This window comes from Stegodyphus dumicola, chromosome 10 (genome assembly GCF_044657685.1).
Source record: "Stegodyphus dumicola isolate Sdum_Otavi_A_Nest chromosome 10, ASM4465768v1".
NCBI lineage: Eukaryota > Metazoa > Arthropoda > Arachnida > Araneae > Eresidae > Stegodyphus > Stegodyphus dumicola.
In genome coordinates this window covers 15,555,219-15,581,001 of record NC_140777.1, presented here as the reverse complement: position 1 = coordinate 15,581,001, position 25,783 = coordinate 15,555,219, and the positions used below count along the sequence as shown (strand labels likewise).

At 36.4% G+C, this 25,783-nt stretch overlaps 1 protein-coding gene and 1 long non-coding RNA gene across 7 annotated transcripts in view; one reads left to right on the top strand and one right to left on the bottom strand.

Moving 5' to 3' along the window:
• The window catches only part of LOC118193847 (uncharacterized), a 95,335-nt gene that overhangs the window by 20,139 nt on the left and 49,413 nt on the right, over window positions 1-25,783 (bottom strand). The window contains exon 2 of the long non-coding RNA XR_004759002.2: window positions 228-307. This is a non-coding gene — a long non-coding RNA (uncharacterized LOC118193847). The remainder of the gene's footprint in view (window positions 1-227; window positions 308-25,783) is intronic.
• The window catches only part of LOC118182924 (sushi, von Willebrand factor type A, EGF and pentraxin domain-containing protein 1-like), a 205,281-nt gene continuing 184,625 nt past the window's right edge, over window positions 5,128-25,783 (top strand). For 3 of the 6 annotated variants that reach the window (XM_085824664.1, XM_085824665.1, XM_085824663.1), the window contains exon 1: window positions 5,128-5,315. In XM_085824664.1, the coding sequence (XP_085680790.1) occupies window positions 5,255-5,315 (61 nt within the window). In that variant the 5' untranslated portion in view covers window positions 5,128-5,254. The remainder of the gene's footprint in view (window positions 5,316-25,783) is intronic. The other 3 variants (XM_085824661.1, XM_085824662.1, XM_085824660.1) reach the window with 1 other exon arrangement.

Here is a 25,783-nt window from a genome sequence, read left to right as displayed (position 1 = left end):
ATGTTGCTAAATGTTACCTTTTTCCAAAACAAAAAATCCAAACACTATCTAAATCAGCCATTTTTTCCTGCATTATTTCGTCAGTGCAGAATGCCTAGCTTAGAAAAGCATTTTCATTTACTGTTTTATCCAAAATGAGGATAGAACGTTTACCAATTTTAAGTTTTTTTCACCCAGAATTCCCGGCAAATTTTTAGAAAATGTGTTATAAAAAGCAACTTACTTACCTAAAAATGAGTCTTAACCAATTCTCATCGGCTTCAGATTTGCTATCGTTGGGAAAAACCTGAAGTTCACTTCATCTAGCCTATACACATAAAAACCACGAATCATTGTGTAGTACAATCAGCACTTTAGATGCATTTAATACTGTTTCAACTAATTTTAATTAACTTTTAATTAAGATTTTTAAAAGGTAAGCATATTTATGCTACATATTATTAGATTAGTCACAAACATTATTGGGAGAAAAGGCAATTAAATATCCAAGACTAACATACCCACTAAGAACAATAGAAATAGTAAAACTTTACCCATATTTTCATGAGATCTGAAATCTTGTAATGCATTAGTATAAAACCTGACTAACAAATTATTTCCTATAAGCAGTATACGGTTAAAAAGAGTATTCTTATGATAGCTTATCAGCCCTTAAGAAGTAAGGTAATGAAAATAATGTTTTTAGGAATTTTCCTTCACTTTCTAAATCTACCCTTTTGTGTGAAAGAAAAAATTCAATGAAACTCCAATTTTTTTCCTATGAAGGCATGCACATTTCTCCTAACAGACGAAAACCGGAATATTTCACTTTTCCATAGATTTAGCTTTAGACTTACTTTCACCGGAAAAAGAAAATGATTTTACATAAAAATTAGGATATCTTCTACTAAACGACCTTGAAACAGTTACGATCAGATCTATATCTATCACTCAGTGGTTCCATTTGAAACCAAATTTTAATATTTTTTAATCATACATGCAACCAATATCATCTTTGAGTTAAATTTTATACGTCTGCAATAGATATTTCAATGGCTATTATACTCATATTGTGTAAAAGACTTCTGGATTTGATTATTTTAATTCATATTATTGAGAAATGTATTGATTATTTTCAGAAAACTTTACAAAAACAGGAAAAATGTTTTCAATACCTCTTGTAGAGATACTAATAAATATAGATAGAAGAATATAGAATATAAAATATAGAATACATATAGAATCTATAGATAGAGGACTCAAGTCCTATCATAACTCTAGACACTATTTGTAAAGAGAAAAAGGCACTTTTGATGATAACATAGCATCATATCATCCATATAGTTTTAGAAATTTAGACCTATTTTAGTAAGGCGAATTATCTGCAGATTTCTCAAATACGGATATATTTTTCAAAGAAACTGCCTAACATGCTGCTCTTTTACTTCTAAATCATTTAAAGGAAATTAACCAATTAATAAAATATTTGAATTATCGATAAAATTTAGTACATGTATACAGTTATTAAATTTATAAAATACCAAATATTGAGAATAATAAGAGTAAAAACATTACTATTTCAGAATTTAGGGAGAGATTTTTAATAATGAGAGTGAAAATATACTTGAAGTTCATGCAAGAATTTCATCGTTTCATAGCAAACATTTCACTATTTCGCAAATTCTTAAAACATATCCCAATCTTTTTCAAAGCAAATATATCCTTTCACATTAATTAGGGAGTGCCATACGTGTTTAATTGCAGGTATTTACTGAATGACACTAAAACTTTCAAAAAAACTATTTTTCATATTTCATGAAAATTTATGAATAATAATGATATCTCATAAGATTGAAGATTTCGTGCGATGAAACAGTATGAAAAATATAAAAATATCTTCAAAATCTCAGTTCACATAGAAAATGTTAGATATTCTTATGTTATATCGCTTCAGTCAACTTGAAGACCAACCAGATGTATCACATGATTTCATACATTTCTGGAATTTTTTTTTTCCGAAAATAGAAGTTTATATTTTTCATATGCAAACTATTATATCGAATCAATTAAATTTTAAGCCCATATTACTTAACATTTTTTTACTGTGCATGACTATTTTAAGTGCCATATTTGAAGCTGAATATCCATAAATTTCACATACTACTACAGTTACATGATGCAAACTAGTAGAAGAAAAGCAAGGTAATCTACATTATATATACAGAAGATAGACTAGAATGCTCAACGACCTGCTTAAAGAATGCATTAAAATTTTCAAAAATTAATCACGTTTTATATAATTATATACATATTTCATATATTAAACATATTTCACGTTAATTCAGAAGTCAAACAACAAAAATCAGCGTTATATTTACAAAATTTTCACAGGACTAGTTTCGATGGTTTTACTGAACCACCATCCTCAGCTGCAAAACCACAAATTAACAAAATAGGAAATAATGATTAGATAAGATAAGAAAGCCTGGACAAGAATAAGCAAGTGGCGCCATCTGTTGGTGAAACCAGAACTAAAACATAATTTTTTTAAAGGCCGAAAGCAGCCCACATCAAATCTGTCGTTGTCGACCATCGTTAGAATCTGATTCGCAAAGTCAACCTTTGTTGCACAGCTTTCATGGGTATGGCCTGATGCCTTTGGATTTTGTATGGAAAGAGCCGTAGGCTATTTTTTAATATTTTTTACGTGCTCGTGTACTTCAAACCTGTCTCTGATGCCATCCGTCGGTTGCTTTTCCTAGGATTTTGCTGAACAATTCCAGAAACTTTGGCTGCATTTTCAGGAGCGACTACAGTTTGCCTAGGCCCAACATTCCCCTTTCGATCATCAGCAACGCTGCCAGTCCGTTCAAATTTTGTGAAGAGTATGCGAATGGTTTTCGCATCGGGTCCAAATGGAACATCGAATCGGTTTTTAAAACTGCGACGTGTTGCCGTAGGACTGTGTTTTAATTGGTGAAATTCCAGAACCCAAAAAAAAAAAAAACACGTTTTTCAATGGAATACACTTTCTACGCTAGCCTTTTTTCACTAGCCAACAGTCGTACTGATCACTTTCCAATTCAAAGCACATTTTTAGGCTAATGATAGGTCATTGCAATTAGAGCGCCATCTGTTAACGATTTTCGTAACTAAATTTTCTAAACTTTTGTACACCATTTTTACAGTTTTGCTAATAAACGTACAGTTTACCGCATAATTCTATCAATCTTTGTTGTAGAGATATTTAATTTTGAAATCAGGGCTTATTCGCTGATCACCCTGTATTAGAGATTAAATAATTGTTACAACTTTCAGCTACACCCCCTCGTGGCATTCAGATTTTAACCTTGGAGAAAAATTACTGGAAACTTCTCTTTATCAGGAATTATCGATGCTCCTATCTCAGTCAAATTCTTTTCTTATTAAATTTGAGCTGCGAGAAAAAAAAAACTATACAGGTACAAATGAATTTCCAAAGAAAGCTATTATGTTATTGCAAAAATTCGTAACTGAGGTTATTTATCTTTTGATACGGACGAAAAAAAGTTCTTGAAATGTTCATCTTCAAATCTTTTGATAAGATTTACGGGTACTATTCGGTTTCGAGGGCCGTAAAAAATCGCCAAACTATTGTTGATGCCAATGCTGAGAAAAATAATTGCGGCAACCCTAATAACTGCGGCAAAAAAGGAAGTATAGTAGTAAATAACTATTTAAGATTGATGTTTTAATTTAGATGAAAGGTTAATTTCATATAATACTTTTTTTATTATTATAATTTATATGAAAAAGGCTAAACATGACTGGATAGAAGCATAAGAGTAAATAACTATTTCAGATCGTTATTATAATTTATATAAAAATTGCTAAACATAAATGAATGGATGCCTGCATCGCTATTTCGCTACTGACTTATCGCTAAAGCATAATTTCATCTCGTTGGTTGTTCAAACGTAATTTTCTATAATGAATGATGCCTTTTCTTTGAAAATATTCTCGGTAAAGTGCAGAATCGCTCACGTATTTGCTTGCCGCTTTTTACAAGGGTTAAAAACAATTGAATTTTTGTCAATTTTCTTTTACTTTTTAAGTGAAAATAGGTCGATGTGTACATAGATAAAGTCAAGGGTGTGCGCAGTGCCATTTTTGTGCAATTCTGGGATTTTTTTCAAGTGAAAATAGGTCGATGTGCACATGGATACCGAGTATGTGCAATTCTTAAAAACGCGTCAAGCAGTGGGTGATTCTGCACTTTACCCAAAATTCTATTGCCGACTTTTCGTCATGGGCAATTCCCAAATTGGTTAAATCCATAGGATATCAAAAAAGGATTTAAAAATTAAACTAGTATGTCAATGGCGGCTTAAGAAATATAAAACTATATAAACTTAAGCAATCTGAAATCAACGCGTACGCTAGATTTGGCACGCTGTTAAATGGGCGCGTTTGCTAGATTTGGCGCTTTTGCGCATACATTTTCGCTGCAATTTTTTTACGGCCCTCAAAACCGAATAGTACCGATTTACGCCATAGTATAAATTAATTAGCTCCGTTATTAGATTTTCTCTGGCGTTACATAAGTCTGTTTTTCAGTAGGAATGAAAATATATGAATTTCGACTCATAATCATCAAAAGCTTAAAACGTTCGTCATGTCCTTGCCGTAATAATTAATTCCATGATAATGCTAATTAATTTATGGAAATGCATTCCAGGGCCACACAAAATTGCTTCGGGGGCGGCCGCCAGTTTGAGTCCTGTACTGAATATCTGAAATATAAGAAATACTAAACACAGTCAAATAATCAATGTAAAAGTTACATTAGCCTTTTTTGGGACGAGGGGGGATCTGTCATAATTATGTAATAGTGAAACAGAAGCGGTTGATAAAATGTTGAAAAATTCTAAAGGGTCGACAGTCAAAACGGTAACATAGATTCGAAGCAATAACACAGTTTTTTATTCGAAGACTAGCTTGAGTGACAGTTAAACATATCTCATTTTTATACTGCTGCGTATAAAACGTACAATATACGAACATCCGATCATAACGTCCGTTATCGCAATGAGCGGATGGCCCCTGTTGCGTCAGGTTCAAAAGGTTAGCTGATTTCTGAAGCATCCTTTTCTAAGTTTCACTTTGGAAAGGTCACGTCTGCTGACGCAGTGTGTTTCCCCGACAAAGATGGCTTTGATTGCCTGGAAGTGATTTGGAAATCCGTGAAAAATCAACAGTTAGTTCCGTGATTAGGTTAGTGAATAGAGAAAACAGAATGCAGGTATTGCTGGTCTACGCTCTGGGTATCGGAATTTGGGGTCTTGAGGTTGTAAAGGGTAAGTTCAATGATTTGCCTCTAGTTCCAGAATTATGATTTACTGCCTTATGACCTTGTCTCGAACTGCTACGAATGGATTCGAGGGAAAATGTACATATTGGATCAATGACAATCTTATTGTTAGGTGTTCTGTCGTTTCGTGTACTGTCAGGACCAGATTTACAAAACTGGAAGTCCGGGAGAATTTTCTTATAAGTTCTAAGCTAATTTTTTTTTCAATTTAGTAGAAATCATAAATGCAAATTATATAAAACATTTCATAAAATAATCCCAATAATTTCCTTTTTTGTTGTTGTTGTTTAAAATTACTTAAACAAAAGTTTCATTTAATCCTTCTCTATGTTTTCATGTTTTCGGATTATTATATGTTGTGTGTATATATTTTAAATCCAGGCTTCTTCCCCTCCCCCCAAAGTAGAATCTAAAAATAATTCGTATTGATTTTATTGCAAACCTTACGCCTAAATTCCATTAATTTTTATTTTATCGCCCAAAAATGTATGCTCTACTTAGAAAATGTAAGCTATATCGCTTGTCAGTGACGGGGTAAAAGTTATTTAAGCAATATATTTCTTGTTTTGCTAAATTTAATAAGCTGTTTAGTACTTCTTGTTATTTGGCAGCAACATGCATTCATTGATAACTTACGCGTCACTTGTAAATTGTTTATATCTATTAATTAAATTATGACGCATCTTGCTTGTATGTGTATGCTCCTTGCATTGAGGAAAAATTATGACATGTGGAGTCACCTAAATTTTCAACACACATAGCCTTTCATCTGAACGTATGCACATCGAGGCTTGAAGTTTCGAATTTGGAATTTGAGTTTTTATTTATTATATATTTTGTGCAAATCTAAAACGAAATTTCGATTAGCAAACGCAACGATTCTAAAGAAACGTGGACTCGGCAAAGCGTAAAACACGTCTTTCCAATTCAAGCAAGAAACTCAGTGATTAATAAAAAAAATTTAAAAGGTTTTAGATCTTAAATTATGTCTAAAGGGGTGTTTTTTGTAACATTCTGTGTGTTACCTTTACTTATTAAATATCATGTTCTTTGCACTTAAACCGTAAAATCTAGTTTAAGAGCAATATCGTAAAATAATTTTAAAATGAGCATAATCTTTAGAATTTCCGATACACAGTCTCGCGCGCTGGAGATAAAAAAATTTTTCTTCTGCACAATGTTGCCAAATCCTTGAGTTTGTTAATCAAAAATTCGTTAAAGTTTTACAAAATAAGAAATCGATAATAAAACAAATTCCAAATTTAGTCTAGTTAAAAATTTTTCACAGTTTTAATTATATTAACTCGTGTTTCAAAGAACTGCGAACACCATATTACTGTAGTTTATAACAGTAATATTACTGTAGTTACATATTACTGTAGTTTATAATAGTGTTAATCGATGTTGGTAGATTTTTAAAATCTCTGGCGGACAGTGATTTTCTTAATCCAGTAGAAGTACAAAACACTCGAAATGGCAAACCATCTAATGCTGTCATTTTTCTTATAATTTCATCCAAATTATCTATTTTTTTTCCTTCAAAATAATCTAAAATTCCTGATTTCGGCTTAGAAACTGTGCTTAAATTTGTATCTTCATCGCAATTAGATTCTTTCCTATTTAACAAATTTGTATCATGTTTCGTTTTTAAATGTGTATGGAGTCTATTTGTACTTCCTCCATTCACTTTTTGAATCTTGAACACTTTTTACATTGTGCCACCATATTCTTTTCATCATATAAATAATGAAACCAAACCGAAGTATTATCAACAGATTTTTTTAGGTTCTTTAAGGTTATTCTTATTCATTATTATGAGTTTAACTGTGAGTATATAATAAATCTGAAAAATATTTTGAACCCTAAAATATGATATACAAATACAGTATGAATAACAAACTCGCCAATTTAAAAAGCATCGAATTTTTTCGAAATGTTACGCACTTTCTTCAACCTTGTTTTTACAGATAAGAATATCAGACAACGAAACCTGCGCGTGCGCAGTACGCTCTGAGTTGTAATAGGACAATTTTGGCCCGCCTCCTTGGATGATTCGCATATTTTATCACTTCTATATAGACTGTACGATGCAACTTTGTATTGAAAGTCTAATTAATTTCTCCCGTTAGGGAAACATAAAAACAAAAACGTATATTATTTTGCTATGTTGGCAACCCCTGAACATATAGTGGAGACAATTTAAAAAATTTCTAGTAAATACCGAAAAAATCGGTATTTAAACTCTTGAATACCGGTATTACAAAATTGTAAAAATGGCTGAAAATACCGGTATTCGGTACCCTGGTATTACAATCCCTACTCCCAATACGTGTACAAATTAATATATACAAAAGAAGACACTAATAGAACAATGTATAAATGAATATATTATTTTAGATTAAAACATTCTTTTATAATCAAACTCAAAATCAAAAGTGAAAACAAAATTTATATATTATTTTATATTAAAATGTTAATTTGTATATATCGTTTTTATAATTATCATTTTAGATCTCTCGCCGTGAAAAAATTAAGTCAGTTTGAATTATCACGTATATGACCGCGCCTACGTTCATAGTCTGTGACGTCACGAGCTTCAGCCCTTACGATTATGCAGGGTGGGACAAAGCAGTTTGCTTATTTTGAAATTCAAAAAAGGAAAAATTATGTGTATATATATATATATATGTTTAATTCTTTGAACAGCATCAAGTACAACATGTAAAGTTTATGTGCACACTATTTTAAAGATAATATCAGGCTGATGGCGTCCATCGTTGTCAACACACTGCGTTAATCGAACTCTGAAATTTCGTTCAACTCTTTCCAGCACATCGACGGGTATGTTGGCTATAGCTTGACAAATGTTGCATTGCAGTGTGTTAGGACGATCCTTGTAAATAAGTGCTTTTATAGATAGCCCGATAGAAAATAATCACAGGCGGCTAAATTAGGCGAACGTGCCGGCCAGTGCAAATCGCCTCTCAAAGTGTGTGTTGTGTGTTATTATGGCAATGCCTCGAGGGCTATCTGCCTAATGGGAGGAATGCCTTCGTGGAGGACTTTCTAAGGGTAACTGGCTCGTATACACGTCACACATGGGGAAAACCAGGAAAAAAACCATGCAGCCAGCCCGTTCACGGGATTCGAACCTCGGACCGAACTACCAGTGTTCAGCGACTTTATCGCTCGGCCGCTAGTGGGCCGCCTCTCAAAGAGATGAGACATCCTGGGAAGTGTTGCCGCAAAACAGTCATTGACATACAAGCTGTATGTGCCGTGGCACTGTTCTGCTGGAACCATACATCTCCCACATTCATCTCGTTGAGTTTTGGTAAGAACTCCTCAATCATGTGTACATAGCGATCAGAAGTCACTGAAAAGACTTGTTCATTTTCTTCAAATAACCATGGTCGAATTATTCCAACTCGCGATATTGCACACCAAACAGTTAGACGTTTTGGGACGTTGATGGGGATGTTGATGAAGTTGCCTAGGGTCGTGAGGACTCTAGTAGCACATGTTCTGCTTATTTACCGATCCCCCCCTGGGTGTCGGCCACGAGGGTATAAAATGTATGAACTTGGTGGTTCTGAAGGCCCTGGGAAAGGTCACTCATTGGCCGGCTTCGGGGTCTGGCATGTCCTGAGTGGTACAGCTCTGGTAGACGGGGGGGTGACGTCCCCCCGGTGTGCTGGGTAATGACCCACCGCGACTGGCAGGTAGCAAATTTAGACCAGTGCTGCCTGGTTATTTACAGGTGATGTGCCAGTTCCTCTGAGGGGCCAGAGCGGAGGTTGGACCTCTGCGCCTGGTCCTCAGGGAGAGTTGGATCTGTAGTGCTCTGAGGGGCCAGAGCGGAGGTTGGACCTCCGCGCCTGGTCCTCAGGGAGAGTTGGATCTGTAGTGCTCTGAGGGGCCAGAGCGGAGGTTGGACCTCTGCGCCTGGTCCTCAGGGAGAGTTGGATCTGTAGTGCTCTGAGGGGCCAGAGCGGAGGTTGGACCTCTGCGCCTGGTCCTCAGGGAGAGTTGGATCTGTAGTGCTCTGAGGGGCCAGAGCGGAGGTTGGACCTCCGCGCCTGATCCTCACGGAGAGTTGGATCTGTAGTGCTCTGAGGGGCCAGAGCGGAGGTTGGATCTCCGCGCCTGGTCCTCAGGGAGAGTTGGATCTGTAGTGCTCTGAGGGGCCAGAGTGGAGGTTGGACCTCTGCGCCTGGTCCTCAGGGAGAGTTGGATCTGTAGTGCTCTGAGGGGCCAGAGCGGAGGTTGGACCTCCGCGCCTGGTCCTCAGGGAGAGTTGGATCTGTAGTGCTCTGAGGGGCCAGAGCGGAGGTTGGACCTCTGCGCCTAGTCCTCAGGGAGAGTTGGATCTGTAGTGCTCTGAGGGGCCAGAGCGGAGGATGGACCTCTGCGCCTGGTCCTGAAGGGGAGTTGGATCTGTAGTGCGGAGTTTCGAGGTCACGCGGGGCAGAGAAACCTAGAGATTAATTAATTATTTACCGATTCCTAAAGATGGAGTGTGCCTTATCACTAAAGAAAACAAGTGCGTCGTCAGGCATTGCAAGAAACGTCTAGCATGAATTTTCTCTAGCAATAAAATCACGTGGATTAAGTTCTTGCACTAGAGCCAATTTCTAGGGATGAAATTTCAGTTCTTCATGAAGAATACGCCTCACATATCGAGCGGACAACCTAACAGCAGCAGGATGTTTCCGAGCAGAGCGCTTAGGAGATCGCAAAACAGAAAGTCTTACGCATGTGTATATTTTGTTGTGACCTTGCTGCTTGAGGAAGCCCAGGTTTCCTCTTCTTCACATCATTGGTTTCTCTGAAATTGGTTACTCACGAAACAATCGGTTGCCAACCAATAACACGACCACGGTGCGCAATATTGAAATAGGCACGGGATGAATGTTGCGCGGCGAGGATTGGCTCGACAGAAAACGCCCGCTCCTCCTTCAGCCATCCCATGATGCTAAATGAACCAAACGGGGATAAAATTTTACGGACCGGTTTCTCGACGGTTCACTCCCCCACCATTTTTCGAAGCAACCGTCGCTCCAGGGTGCCAAATTTAAATAAGCAAATGCAACATTCGCCAACATACTCGTCGATGTGTTAGAACGAGTTCAGCGAAACTTACGAGTTCGATTGCAGTGTGTTGAAAATAATGAACGCCTGATATTATCTTTTAAAGAGTGTGACCATGAACTGTACATGTTGTTCTTGATGCTGTTCAAAAATTATATATATATATGTCATAATAAAAGCAAAGGAAAAACGGAAAAGACGGAACACTGTAGATGCGTGATTAGACCCATAGTGAAGAAGATTTTGATTCCGTAGTATGCTAGTAATCAAACTTGGTAACATCTAAAGAACTTGGCAGTCGAGGCAATTTTAATTCCATTTTTATTTCCAATTGATATTTGTGGCCACAATCACTTGGCACTCTAATCGTGCCTTTCCACACAAGATTTACATTTTTATATATTGTTGAGATAGAAAGCAAGCCAGCGAAATTACATCTTAGCAGAGTAAAGAGCAAAGCTAAAGTGCGTAGTTATGCAAGATGGAGGCACGCGAAGGGAAATGTTTTGGTTTACAATTCGGTGATTGGTTGTCAAGAGGCATCTGGTATTAACGGTTACGTAAGATCGCATGATTAATTTGAATGACGCAATGCAGATAAGTTATTACGATTTTAGAATAGAGAGGAAGAATTTATGTTTATAGTTATATTATAATTCTGATTCATATAATTTTATCTTACATATATATACATTACTTTTTCTTTTATTGGATTTCAAAATAAGCAAACTGCTCTGCCCCACCCTGTACAAAAGTAAAGACTAGATTTGCAAACCTATTATTTAACAATCAGAGTGCAAGACAGTCGAATGTCTGGTGTTTGCAGAATCCTGTAATTTCCTTAAATCCTGTAACCTCTTCGTCGTCCGTAACGCGTCTAGCGCGTTCAAGTGAAACTTCCGCAGGGCGGCCGTAACGCGCCTCAAGCTTTCTTCTACATTTTAAAACCTTTAAACGTTTAAAACGCTTTTTAAATGTTTACTTGTTTGAGTTTTTATTTTTGTTTGTTCTAATACCTCCTAGAGGGAAGCCGCCATGTTCCCTTTTAAATGGGAACATGGCTGGGCTGCTGGATGTCCTCGTTTGTGGTTCTGACTTGGCGCTCCTCTAGAAAGTCATGGAATCAAATCAATTATTTGGATGGGGGGCTGCGTCTCTTTCTGTACCTCCTAGAGGCTAGCACTAATCAGGCATTCTATTTCTGATTGAATTTGCCCAGGGTTTTATGAATATTCGTGCCATTTTACATAAGATACAAGACAGTGAGAGATGGCTTCAACGTGTACTCAGCAGAAAAAGAGAAAAATGAGGTTGTGCATTGGAAAGACAAGAAGGATATACGTTTGATGAGCACAGTCCATAATAACTCGATGATTGATGTTGGAACACGGGAAAGAACTGTCAAAAAACCAATAATTGTAAAAGATTACAACAGCAAAATGGGAGGAGTGGACCGCCTGGATGAGATGTTATCAAATTATCCTGCTGTAGAAATAAGCAGAGATATCATTTTTCCATTATGCTTTATTTCATTATAATTTTACTTAATATTTATTGAGATTCATCCACTACGAAGATCATGTATGGAAAGTTATGATGTACAGAGAAAACAACATTACACGCTACGAAAAACAGACGGCCGCTGGGGGGAAATTTTCGCTGACAGGAGAGGACGGCGAAAGGGTTAATACTTTCTGCGTGCTGATTGCGAAAAGATCATAACACCAAGGTTACCACGTTCCCATTTTAAAGTAAGTGACTAGATTCGACTACATGGGGGGGGCGGTTGTGGAAAGATAAATAGGAACTAAACCGTTTCGAAGAAACCTGAATGTAAATTATCTCACACACCGTTTATATATTGCCATGTATGTATCACATGTATATTCACATGTACGTTGAAATCCGATTCATATATCGGATTTTAATGAGTTTCCCTGCCGCCGCAAATATCGTCTGCGCAAACAGTTCGCGTTGGTGTGTTTAACCACATTAGTCATCGAGAAATAAAGCCATGTTATGATTACCCAAATGTTTGTGGTTTTTCCAAAATTCCGTGTGTGTCATGAGGCAATCAACATGTAAATGCCGCATCTGTCACCACTCCGGCGATGATTAGTGAGTTATGGCGCATTTTCTTCAAAGCAGGCAAGGAATAAAAGCAAAGTAAAAAACCTTTTCAACGGAAGAAGCTTATAAATAAAAAAAAACAGCTCGTTTCTAAAGTGACAAGGACGAATATTAAAATTTAAAGAATTTTAAATACTAACCCTAGAAAAACAAAGCAATCTTTGTTTTTATCAAACCTAGCCCAACAAGCCGAATAAGCGCTGCAAAAACTGTAGCTTAAAAAAAAAAAAAAAAAAAAAAAAAAAAAAAAGTTCAAAACCACTGCGAAATAATAGAGAAATTAAAAATAAATTGAGTAGATCAAGTTTAAAAACAAAACTGGCAGAAATAATAATCCAGAAATAATAACCATTGAAAAAACGAAATCATATGCTAAATTTTAGTACAAAATTGGAAAAACAAAACTAAATGCAAATTTTGAAAACATACAGGGCGGGTTATAAAATAAAAGCAAAATTAAAAAACAAGCAAATATATATGAGGGACATTCGCACCAGATGAAAAGTGTCCGGTAAAAAGTCTTTTTAATTTCTATAAAATAGATATCTTTTTTTAAAAAAATTCATTACTTGCTTCGCCATTAGTCACTAACCCCTTCGAGCCGGGTAGCGAAAACGCGCGCTTATCGCGGAGGCCGGCAGTGTCTTCCGCGAGCGTCTCTCCAGGGCCGGGGGCTTTTCCGAGGTATCAACGCATTGTTTAATAATGCTCTATAGAGTATTTAAACGGCTTATGCTTTATAGATATTTTTATATATATACTTTAATTACCTTATTTCTTGTTTAAATGCATATTTTACACATTTTGTTTTAATTACTCACCATTTAATGACTTTTAACATTATACATCTGAAAACTAAATATATTACTTAAAATTCTCTTTTCGTATGAAAAATTTGAAAACAGGGATCTACACACAGTCCTACGTCACATTCCTTGAACTCGTAATAACTCATTTGCCGTTTTGGAGGATTTTTCCGGGAATGTGAACAAACGAAGCATCGTCGTCTCATTTTCTTATCAGTCTCTTCTGAACAAAGTTTTGGAAAATGTCTTTCAGTTAATCTTTGAGAATCAATATCAGAATATCAGAATTTCAGAATCAATATCTGAAATATTTTGCATCATTTCTGTTATTTCATGCTCTGTTAAACATTTTCGACGCTTCGACATTGAAACGGTAAAAACAGAAAGAATTCACGTCTAACAAGATCTAATTATTTTCTAAAAACTGAACTGCAAACGGAAATACCCAACGCTTTAGCGCATATAAAACTTCTCTACTTACAGTAAACAACTACCACGTACGAATAAAGTGCGATTTAAAGAGACGTCATGAATCACGCCATTCGGAAACATTTAGTTCCCCGTTTGTTTATATAATCAAAAACACGTGTATGTGAGTCATGCTTCTCTCATTTCCAGTAGAAGGTCTAATGCACATGTATCTGAAACCATATGGACATACAGTGCCATCTTGTGGCAGAAATTATACTTTGAAAATCGTTCCCAGGTGCCGGTACAAATACGTGACAGTCGGTAGAGAATGCAACAATGCTCTGGCACGCCTGCGTGTCGGCCGGTAGATAAGTGTGTTCGTTGCTGGCACGTATACGTGACAGTCGGCTAACGGACGGAGAGGGAAGCCCTATGGAGGAAACTGGCGGGCATCCATGTTACACACGGAGAAAAATAACGAAAATGCACGTGCAACCAGCACACTCGCCGGGACTTGAACCCTGAATCGAACTAGCAGTGCTGAGCGGGTTTTAACGCTCCGCTCCTGTTGGGCCTATAAAATATTTATACTGCTACGAAATGTCCAGCGGCGCCCCGGTAAGATAGCTAAAAGGCGGGGCAGAAAGTGTCAGGACTGTTTGATTTGGCGCAAAATCGCCCATATGGCGATATTTAGCGACAAAAGTGGCGATGTATCATAGGCGGAGTGAGAACATTCCGTTTTCTCGGGAATATTCTCGAAGGTAGGTTAAACCTATATATACCCTGCCTGAACAGGAGCAAGTAGCACCTTCAGTTCAGAGATTAGCTTGAGAGCGAAAGGCCGAGTCGAGAGCTGTACTTTAGTGCTTTGTCGTGAAGCTGCCTTCATCTTTATGGCTTAAAGCCTGTGTTGCTGAGTGTTTCAGCGTGTTTGCCGTAGTTTTTCGACGACTGTAAACGTGTCTTTCAAACTGTCCTGTGTATTAGTGCTTACTGGCGAATAAATTGTGTTTTGGTTCTTCAAAAAGTGCTATCATCAATTACTCCAAATCCTCGAACCCATAGAACGCAACAATACAACTAATATCTAATTTAAAAAAATCTGAAAGCTTTCAGATTTTACATTACGCCCAAAGAGGCATTTTTTTAAACCTTTTCTGTGTTACCTTTATTTATTAAATATCATGTTCTTCGCACTTAAACCATAAAATTCAATTCAACGGCAGTATTACAAAATAATTTAAAAAGAGCATGTCTTTAGAATTTCCGATACAGAGTCTCGCGCGCTGGAGATGAAAATGATTTCCCCCCCACACACACACGGTGTTGCCATTGCTCGCTTTGAAATAGTTCAGTTTGTTAATTAAAAATTCGTTAAAGTGTTAACAAAATATGAAATGATAGTAAAAAAAATTCCAAATTAGACTTCCAGTTGCCCATCGGTGGAGGATTAAGTTATTCAAAATTTGATGGCTCTAGGTACCGTTGTTTTATCATACTACGAGAAACATACATACATTTATGCAGATTCTTCATTATTTAATTTCTTTAAATGTAACACAGGGCGATAATATTTGGTGGCAACAATTTGAAAAGTGAAACGGACATTTAATGTTTTCAACTGAATATGCCAAAACAAAAATTAATAGCCTTTCTGGGCTAATGCCGTTTGGGCTAATAAATGTAAGCATCTGTGATTACATTTTGGAATACTAAATAACACAATTACAATTAAATACAAAATAATATTGTTGAGATTTTTATTCTTCTGACACCAGTTGTTACGTTATTTTCTTCCTTCACGTTCGTTAGGGGTTCGTAGATTTGGAGCGAATAACGACGACACTGGATGAAGTATCGAAACACACTTTATTTAGCCAATATTAATCAGGACAGCTCCAATAACACTTTTTACAGTCGTCGAAAATCTACTGTAACCACGCTGGAACAATCAGCGACCTTCACACTGTCGGGCAATAGCGGCGGAGATAGCTTCACTGCAAAGCACCCGACTCTGTATGGTCGTTCTCGGAACTCCACATACTCTCGAGACTCTCCACGCTACAACTCGCGATGCACTCGACGACACACGACCACAGCTCCCGACTCTTCGGTTCAGTCGTTCTCGGAGCTCAACACGCTCTCTCGACGATGCACTAACCGCGATGCACTAACAGACTCCTTCGGTGCACTCGACGACCCCCTCGGCATTCGCTGCCCGGCTGTCAACTCGATCGACTCCTGAGGGATTGACTCACTAGACGAGACACCAACTCGATACTAACTAACTCGCAGTCTAGACGAGACACACACACCAACGGATTACGGACCAGCAGGGTTTATATAGCTTTCGGCTTGTGTTCGGGAACATTCTGGGCTAAACCTGTAAGAATTCGTTCCAGAAGGTTCTCCAACTGTCCATGGTATATCGCCAATTTTGTCACCAGGTATCGCCAAATGGGCGATTTCTCGCCAAATGTGACAACCCTTCCCTCCTTTGCCATTTTATGGCAATCCTAAAACTGCTTTGCTGGGAAGCCATCTTACATTTCGTAACAATATAATAGTATAAAATAATGTAAAACTTTGTGACATAGGTTTTTCGTACCAGATTTTTACTTTGTATTTTAATGACAGTTTGTTTATCGACATCCGTAATGTTTTGAGAAGATTTAAAGCATATAATCTGAAAACGTCTTTTTAAAATAAATTACATATAGGTTAAAAAAGCTCATTTTAAATTATCTAAGAGCCTTGCCATTCCAAGACATACGCTGCTTATTTCTCACTCATCAGATACGGAGATCGAATACTGATTTAAAGTAAACAAAATAATCTGAATCATTTGTATTTGGGGGCGGAGAATAGATAATCAGATTAAAAACCTAAGACCGGAAATTTTATTCACTTTAATATTACAAAATATCAGTATTACTTTCACTTTCACATTCACCAGAAGTAAGTTTGGAACTGGTGCGTTATATATTTCAGGGAATTAGAAGATGTAAACATCAGAAAATCGGATTAGAAATTGCATATATATGCAAGAATAATGCATAACAAATGAAAAGTTGCCATCGTTGCAAAAGACACTTAAAAGTTCAAGGAATCAGATGCTTTTAAATGTATTATTTTATGTGTTTATATTAAAATTCTATATGTTGCAAGTATTTTAAAACGGCCCTTTCAAAAAATTTGCTCTCGAATCAACATCGAGGTAAAACATAGCGCCAGTAGTTTTGTTTATATTTGCATTTCAGCGAAGAACTTGAAAGTTTAGGCTCTAAGAAATTTTAGTCGTAATATTTTTGAATTTATTTGTTAATTGCTAAACAGTTTCTATTTTATATCATTTTTGTGTTTAATTTCTTCAACTTATTCAAGTTCTTTGGTTTGTATATAACTTTGAACCGTGATGACTAATTGGAATTTGGATGATGTTTCAGTAGGAATTTTTTTTTCCTGCTTTAAAATGTCATTTTTGTCGGTGGTTAATAAAGAAATATGAGAGTTAATACTGAATAAGTTAATTTTATAATTAATGATACTGCAAAAAATTTGCTATTAGTCTCAAAGACATTTTGCGTCACTTTTCAAATTGTTGCCACCAAATATTATCACCTTGCATTATATTTAAATAAACTAAATAATGGAAAGTCTGAATAAATGTATGTATGTATGTTTCTCGCATTGTGAAAAAAACAGCGGTACCTAGAGTCATGAAATTTTGAATAACATACTCCTCCACCCGAACATGGGCACCTGCAAGCCCGAATTTGGGATTTGTTTTATTGTTTGTTTCACATTTTGTAAAATTTTAACGAACTTTTGATTAAAAAACTCAACAGTTTCAAAGCAAGCAGTGGGAACATTTCCGGGAATGAAACATTTCTATATCCAGCGTGCGAGGCTGTCTATCGGAAATTCTAAAGATAAGCTGTTTTTAAAAATTTTTTGTAGTTTGGCGATGCTTTTGAAGTATTTGTAAATGAAAAAACGCCCGTTTGGGCGTAATATAAAATCTGAACGCCTTCAGATGTTATTTTATTTCATTTAATTTTTTGGGCCAACGAGAATTATATTCTGCTACCATTTCAATACATTTAAATATTAGTTCAATTTTGTGAAACATAACATTTTATTTAATATTCAAATATTTAAACCAAGTTCCTAATTTAATGCTTTATTAAAATGTTTTTACTTCCTTGTACGAAGTAAAAAGGAAGTATTGTAATCGCGAAAAGTTTCAGGCAGCATATTTCAACGAAAATATCCATTCTGACCGCTATCGAATGCAATTTAACAATGTTTTTGCGTGATATCTGTACGTAAGAACGGAATAAAAGACTCGTTTCCTCCAAAAAAATTATAAACTGCTTTAAAATTAATTCTGAAGAGAATTTTTCGTGGCGTCTGTACGAACGTATGTACGTACGTACTTACGTATCTCGCATAACTCGAAAACGAGTAGCCTCAGAACGTTGAAATTGTGTATATAGGACTGCACTAACATGTAGATGTGCACTTCGTATTTTGGTTGCAATCGGCCGCACCAAACGTATATAAATATATTTATATATATATATATCCAATCTTTACCCGGCTCAGTAATCTCAGTTTTTTTACTCTTATATGTTTCTAAATTGTACATTTTTTGCTTTAAAAACGATTGAATTATGTTGTTTTTATCTTCCGGTTAAGGTTTTTATGCTTTTAGTGAATCTGTATGCAATATTTTTAGAATTATCAACAATTTTAAAGTTGTTTAAGTGCCGCTAAGCCTTTTTTATGGCGGCCATTGATTGTTTACATTTGAAACAGCAGACTAGTGGATTTGTTGCCAATCTAGAGAAACTTAGCTTCGCAACAACAAAGATAACGCCTTCATTTATTATTGCGAATTAAAGCATGCTTAATTCTTTCTAAATGAAATTTTTCGAGGAAATAAAATTTTAAGATTTACTGAGTAATTTTTAATACAGATATTTTGAGCTTTTATGTATTTTTGCCTTCTCGCGAAGTGAAAACTGAAGAGACATTAGGTTTATTGGAAGCAGAAAAGATGAAAAATATGCAACCGCCTTCGCCGGGAATCGAACCATGGACCTCTTGAATACCGGCACAGCGTGCAGAACCACTACACCACGAAGGCACGCTTGGGAAGTGGGAGAAATACCTTATATACTCCCCTTTTTAAAGGGCGACTAGGGTTTTAGGGGACCTAGTCGCCAAATCCTGGGTGCGGAGAATCATCATGCACAACCCTTTTTAGTTCGGGCGCCACTTGTAAAGTCATTACGATTTTTTGGAAGCCAGAGAGATGAAAAATATGCAACTGCCTTCCCCGGGAATCGAACCACGGACCTCTGGAATACCGGCCCAGCATGCTACCGTTACACGATGAAGGCACGCTAGGGAAGTGGGAGAAATACCTTATAAAGTTATGGAATTAGTGATTACCATTATCAACTGCATTTTAGCTAAAACTCTTAATCATCGCCAATTCAAAGAATTTTTATTTGAAATGGAGAGTGAGTACGCTGATCTTCTGCTTCATAACAAGGTACGTTGGTTATCAAGAGGGAACATTTCGCGTCCCTTTTTCCGGAAATTAAAGCATTTCTCCTTGAGAAGGGCGTTTACTATCCAGAACTAACAGACGATCAGTGGATCCAAAACTTTTATTTCATGGTAGACGTTACATCTGATTTAAATCAGCTTAATCTTAAACTACAAGGCAAAGGAAACTTTTTTTTTTTTTTTTTTTTTTGCACAGGATTTTCAAAGGGAAACATTGTTTCACTTTCCGAGCCAGCTGAAGCATCGCCAAGAAAATAATTCCCCTATTGATAAACACCATTTTAAAACAATAATTTTAAATATGAGGGAAGCATTTCTCAACAGGTTTCAGGAATTTAAAAACAGCAGAGCAACTTTAGCATTTGTCAAAAATTCTCTTAATGCTACGATAACCGAGTGTAAATTTTCTCCTTTTGCAATTGACATTGTTAGCTTTGAGATGCAATTGCTGGATTTAAAAAACAAGGTGATATGGCGCTCTAAATTGGTACGTCTTTGTGTTGAAATGGAAATATTGAAGAAGAAAATATATGATCTTAGTTCACAACACAAGTGGTCTGCTTTGCATGACCTGGAGAAGGAAGACATGATCATTTTCAACGCTTGGAATAGTATTCCTGACTCTTACGATCACCTGAAAAAGCTCGCGTTTGCTGTTCTTTCCCTTTTCGGTTCTACATATATATGCGAACAATCTTTTTCAAGCATGAACATTATCAAGAGTGAACTGAGAAGTTGTCTTATTGATGAGAACTTGGAATCAGGCCTAAAATTAAAAACAACAACATACAAACCTGACTTACTCGAACTTTCCAAGGAGATGCAAGCACATTGTTCGCATTAATAAATATTTATTAAGTATTAAATTTAGTTTTATTTAGTGTAATAAAAGTTTACTAAACAAGCAGATTTGGCTCCCAATTTTTTTTTAAATTGTTGGAATGTTCATATTTGGCAGTTTGCCGACCACTGCCCTAGCGCATGCGAATGATAAGCAAGTTCTCTTCTGCGTAATATTTTTCTATGTAGTTAGCCAACGTCAATGGTGAGTATCGCATGTAAGCGAGAAATGCTAAGCGCTGTGTAATATCACGTTTCGGTTAATCTTTAGATTATGGTAACTTGGCGATTTTGTGGCGAAAATTTGGCAACCAACCCTGCTCAGCGACCTGCTAATTTTTGTTTGGACGCCATTTTGTTTTCACGAAATAAAGGCATTTTTTATCAAATTTTTCCAACAATCTGCTAGCCGAATTACGCTTATGCTAGAACTTTTATGAAAAAAAAAGTGCTTAATCTTGACGAAGATTAGGTGCGAAATTAGGACAAAGGGGACAGAATCGGTCACTGTTTGCCGTGTTTTAAGAATTGCACATACAATTGCACATACACATACAATTACATACACATTTTCACTTAAAAAAAGTCCCAGAATTGCACAAAAATGGCATTGCGCACACTTTTAACTTTATCCATGTACACTGCTAAAGTCCTAGCTAGTAACCTTTATCGCCTTACCAAAATGTCGCCAAACTACCTGTTACCATATTCCAAAGATTAGCCCATGTTTCTAATCTGTTGAAAAACGTCTTCATACCTTAAATAAATGTTTGTCATGAATATGAAAAACGTCATTTTATTCTTCATGAAACTGTGCGAAGTTAGATCAAATGTTAGTATTATATACAAAAATAGTAGAATTACGGAGAAGGAAATATAATATTCTTATATGTTCAACATTCACCATTAGTACATGGTTAATGTCGACATTCACCTGTGTAAGTCAGAAATAAGAGTATTTGGAAAATATTTCGGACATACACCAAGCGACTATGTGAATGTTGACATTCACCGGTGAAAGTCGACATTCTCCAGATTTCGGTGTTTCACCGTAACATATATACTTGAATTTTGTTAATCCACAGGTGTTAGTAATTGCATAATATTAGCAATTTTTATTGCAGTCTACATGAAAAAAAATAATAGTAAATGCAGTAATATGCCATGATAATGATATTCAAAGTGAACTTTCCTAATTTACATTTCTACACAGTTAGTGTGTTAAATTTTGCATTAATAACTGTTCAGTCTTGAATGTATTGCTTGCACAAGAAATACTCTTTAAACAGAATGAGTTTATCTTATTAACAACGAACATATTTATTTTATTCATACATTACTTTTAATGTTAACAATAGTTATAATCAGGACATTCCCTATATGTATTTTGAATTTACCACTTACAAAAATCAAAGGAATTGAGATAAGAAATAACTAGATTCCCTGTAACACTTCCAGTTATTCTCAGCTCAATAATATATATGTTACCGTGAAAGACCGAAACTGGAGAATGTCGACTTTCACCGGAGAATGTCAACATTCACCAAATACGTCGGTGAAAGATCGAATATTTCTTTACATTCTTGTGCATTCGGACCCTCACCGGTGTATGTCGACAATCACAAATATGCTCTGGTGTAGGTCGAAAAGAGAGAAGTATGTGTACACGCTGCCATTCCAAAAGGAAGTGTTCCAGAAATAAATGCAGTTGTAAAAGCAAGGGCCTCTTGTGCAATTCAAAGTGTCATAACAGTTTAAGTCGTTGCAATAAATAAGATTTGAATCACATAATTTGGTAAGTTTATAACTTCTATTATTTTCCTTTCTCATTTTGAATGTACTGTGTGTTTTAAGTTCTTATATTCTTAAGTTCTTATTCTGAGTCTCAAGTGCGTTTTTTCGCGAATGAATTACGGAGAAGGAAATATAATATTCTTAGATGTTCAACTTTCACCATTAGTACATGGTGAATATCGACATTCACCGGTGTAAGTCAGAAATAAGAGTATTTGGAAAATATTTCGGACATACGTCAAGAGACTATGTGAATGTTGACATTCACCGGTGAAAGTCGACATTCTCCAGATTTCGGTGTTTCACCGTAACACATATACTTGAATTTGGTTAATCCACAGGTGTTAGTAACTGCATAATATTCAAGGCTAATTGAGGCTTGAGTTATTTTCTCGATATAAAGAGTTATAATATGCCATGATATGATAATGTCCAATGCGAAAGTTTCGCGAAAGTAAAATGTGGACTATTAAATAAAGTTATAAAATGAAACTACTACGAGATTTTCTACTAAAATAACAGCAGCATTTGTATGTTACGTATTTGTAACTGCGGAACAAATGAAAAATGAAATGTGAACAAAAGCATGCGCTCATCCCACAGTTCTAAAGATTCAGCGTCACAAGAGCAATAGAAGATCATTGGTCCATTTTTGAAACTCCTCCCTCAGTGGCGATAGTGCTGTGCGTTTGTGAATTATGCGGCCGGGTAAGTGGGATGACGTCACAAAGTCCATTTTATAGTCTGTTTTGGAAAAAAGATGCTTTATTCTGTCCGTACATACATATATCACGAAAAAAAAAAAAAAAAATGGGCAAAAATGGATATTTCCGTTGAAATACGAGAAGCGAAATTTTTCGCTTACCTGGCTTAAGTGTCCTTACCTTAAATTATTGGCTGTTGCATTATTCAAAACCTTTCGTTGGCCTAATTGTTACAAAGATGTCGACAATTTTGTTAAAACTTGTGACAAATGTAAAAAAAAAAATTGAAAAGCCGCAAGGTAAAAAGACATCGCTTTTGAAAATTAGCCCTGTTATCACAGAAATATTTTCGAAAATAAATGTTGACGCTCGTGACATATTCAGGAAATAAGTATCTTATAACTGCAATCTGCATGTCATATTCGGATGCAGTTCCTGTCGCAAATCTTTGTTCAACCAACGATTGTTAATGTTTTGCTTCAAATTTTAAGTCGAATGGGATTGCAGACCGACCTAGCTACACCGTTTCTAAGTGCTCTGACATGGAATTTCCTAGAAAACTTCGGAATTAAAGTTGTACGAAGTTCTGTTTACCACCCACAATCCCCCCGGTGGTCGACGTAGATTACTCTGCGCAGTACTGGCTAGGATCTGTACCTAGGCAGTCTCGGCCACCGGAGTATAAAATTTATGAACTTGGCGGTTCCCGATGGTCCATGGGGTAGGTCTATACCTGCTCTTCATGGGCCGGGAGGTGTTAGTCCCCTCCACCAAGGTATTGGTAGCCAAATAGCAAACTGGACCATTGAGAGTCTGGTCATTGCTGTCCTTGGTATTCCATGTAAAGCCTAAGGAGAGGGGCATCCCGTGTAGTGCTGGCAGGTAGCCTTAATCAACGGCCAGTCATCGCTCCAAGTTGCCATCGCCCACCCCACCGTGGTCTCGGTCCGGCCGAGACGGTGGTCTTGACTGGTCCGTGTTTAGCGGTGGGTTTGCTGTTCGTTGAACGTTCAGCGGTTGGAGTTCTATTTTTGCTGGTGTCCCGGGGATGTGGGACTCCGGGCCCAGTCGGTGAGTTTAAAGTCATCTTTGTGTGGCTGTCTCTGGTTTGATACCAGACCCCGAAAGTGATTCAGTTCACGGGCGGCGGTATAAATTAGTTACAGTTACCACCCACAAAGCAATCTTGTAGAGAGGATGCATAAAATTAAAAAAAAAAAAAAAAAAAAGTTCTTCGCGTTCTGTGTCTAAATTCTAGTCCGAATTGGGATAAAATCTTACTTCAGGGCTTATTTGCTCTTTCGAACCACTATTCACGACAATAAGTTTCTCGCCAGCAAAAATTCCAATTATGCTATTGTATGGAAAATTATCTGGTAAAGAAGAGGAAGAAAATAGTGTAGTGGACTATGTTTCTTAACTAATGAATCGAATGAGGAGATGCCAAGAACTCGCAGTCCAGCATATGGACGAAGCCAAAGAACGGCAAAAACTCTGGTATGACCGCAAAACCGTAGAACGTAAGTTTCAAGAAGGAGATTTAGTTCTACTTGTGGCTTCTCAAAGCCAAACAAATTATCAGTTAGGTGGGTAGGTCCTAGAAAAATAGTTCAACAATTATCAGAGATAATTTATGTAGTCGAGTTTCCCCAAAAAATAAAACTCAGGTGTACCACATTAATATACTGAAACCGTATTTTCAACGAGCGGAAAATATAAATCTGCTATGTTTAGAAGACAGGACAAATGACTATGAAGATGAAATACCGAATCTAAAACATAGCTGAGGCACTGGAAATGTCTGAAGTTTTGCAAGGCTTCCAGTTGAAATCGCTATTATCTGAAGATAAACGGAAAGATTTAAAGCAGTTGATATACAAGTATTCCTGTATTATATCTAATGAACCAGGATGTACTGACCTTAAAGAACTAGAAGCAGATGGGCCGATTTGCGCAAAACATTATCAGATGTCTGCCAGACAAATCGAGATCCTAAAAACTGAAGTAGGAAAGATGATAAAAACTCAAAGTAATAGATTCAGGTGAATCGGAATTTATCTCGCCACACATACTGGTTGAAATTTCTGAAAAAGAGGCAAGACCATGCATTGATTACCATCGCTTGAACAAGGCAACTAAGACACAATATTTTCCCTTGACAAACATTGAACATTTAGTAGAAAAAGTGTCATCTCCCAAATATATAACTGTTCTAGCTCTTACTCGAGGTTACTGGAAGATCCCACTAACTAAAGCAGCTCAGCGTTACGCTGCTTTTGTGACAAATTTTGCCACATTTAAACTTAAGAGTTTAAACTTAAGCCCGAGGTTACTATTTTGGGCTTAAAAATGCACCACATGATTTTAACCATTTGATGGCAGGATTATTAAGAATCTGCTGTACCATATATTGATTATGTCGCAGTATTCTTGCAAACGTGGGAAGAACATTTGAAGCACTTCGAAATTATTTTGGAAAAGATGAAAGTTGCTAAACTGTATAGTAAGCCTTCGAAATGTCAGTTTGCCCATACGACCGTGAAATGTCTAGGTAATGTAGGTCAAAGAAGACCAGCAGAAGTAAAAATCCAAGACATAAAGGACTTCCCTAAACCTGTCCCGAAAACACAGGTCCGATCATTTTTAGGACTTTCGGGATACTATCTAATGTATATTTCTGAATTTTCTGCACCATTGACAGATTTGTTAAAAGGAGAATGCTGCAAATTAACCATAAATTGCAATGATGAGTGCCAAAACGCTTTTGATGAACTCAAGAAACGATTAACAGAAAATCCAGTTTTATACAGTCCGAACCTTTCTCAGCCATTTATCATTCAGTGCGACGCTTCGAATATTGGTATTGTCGTTGTCTTGTCACGGATAAATGCTAAAGATGAAGAACATTCAGCAATATTTCATAGCAAAAAGTTTTCGCCTTCTGAACAGAAGTACAGTAAATCGAAAGGAGGGTGTGTGTGCTGCCTTTGTCTTTGCAGAGCAAAAGTTTAAATTCTAGTTCATCGTTTCTATGGTTTCATACAGGCTTATGATCAGTCTGAACGATGAACATACAGGATCATAATCATAATCAT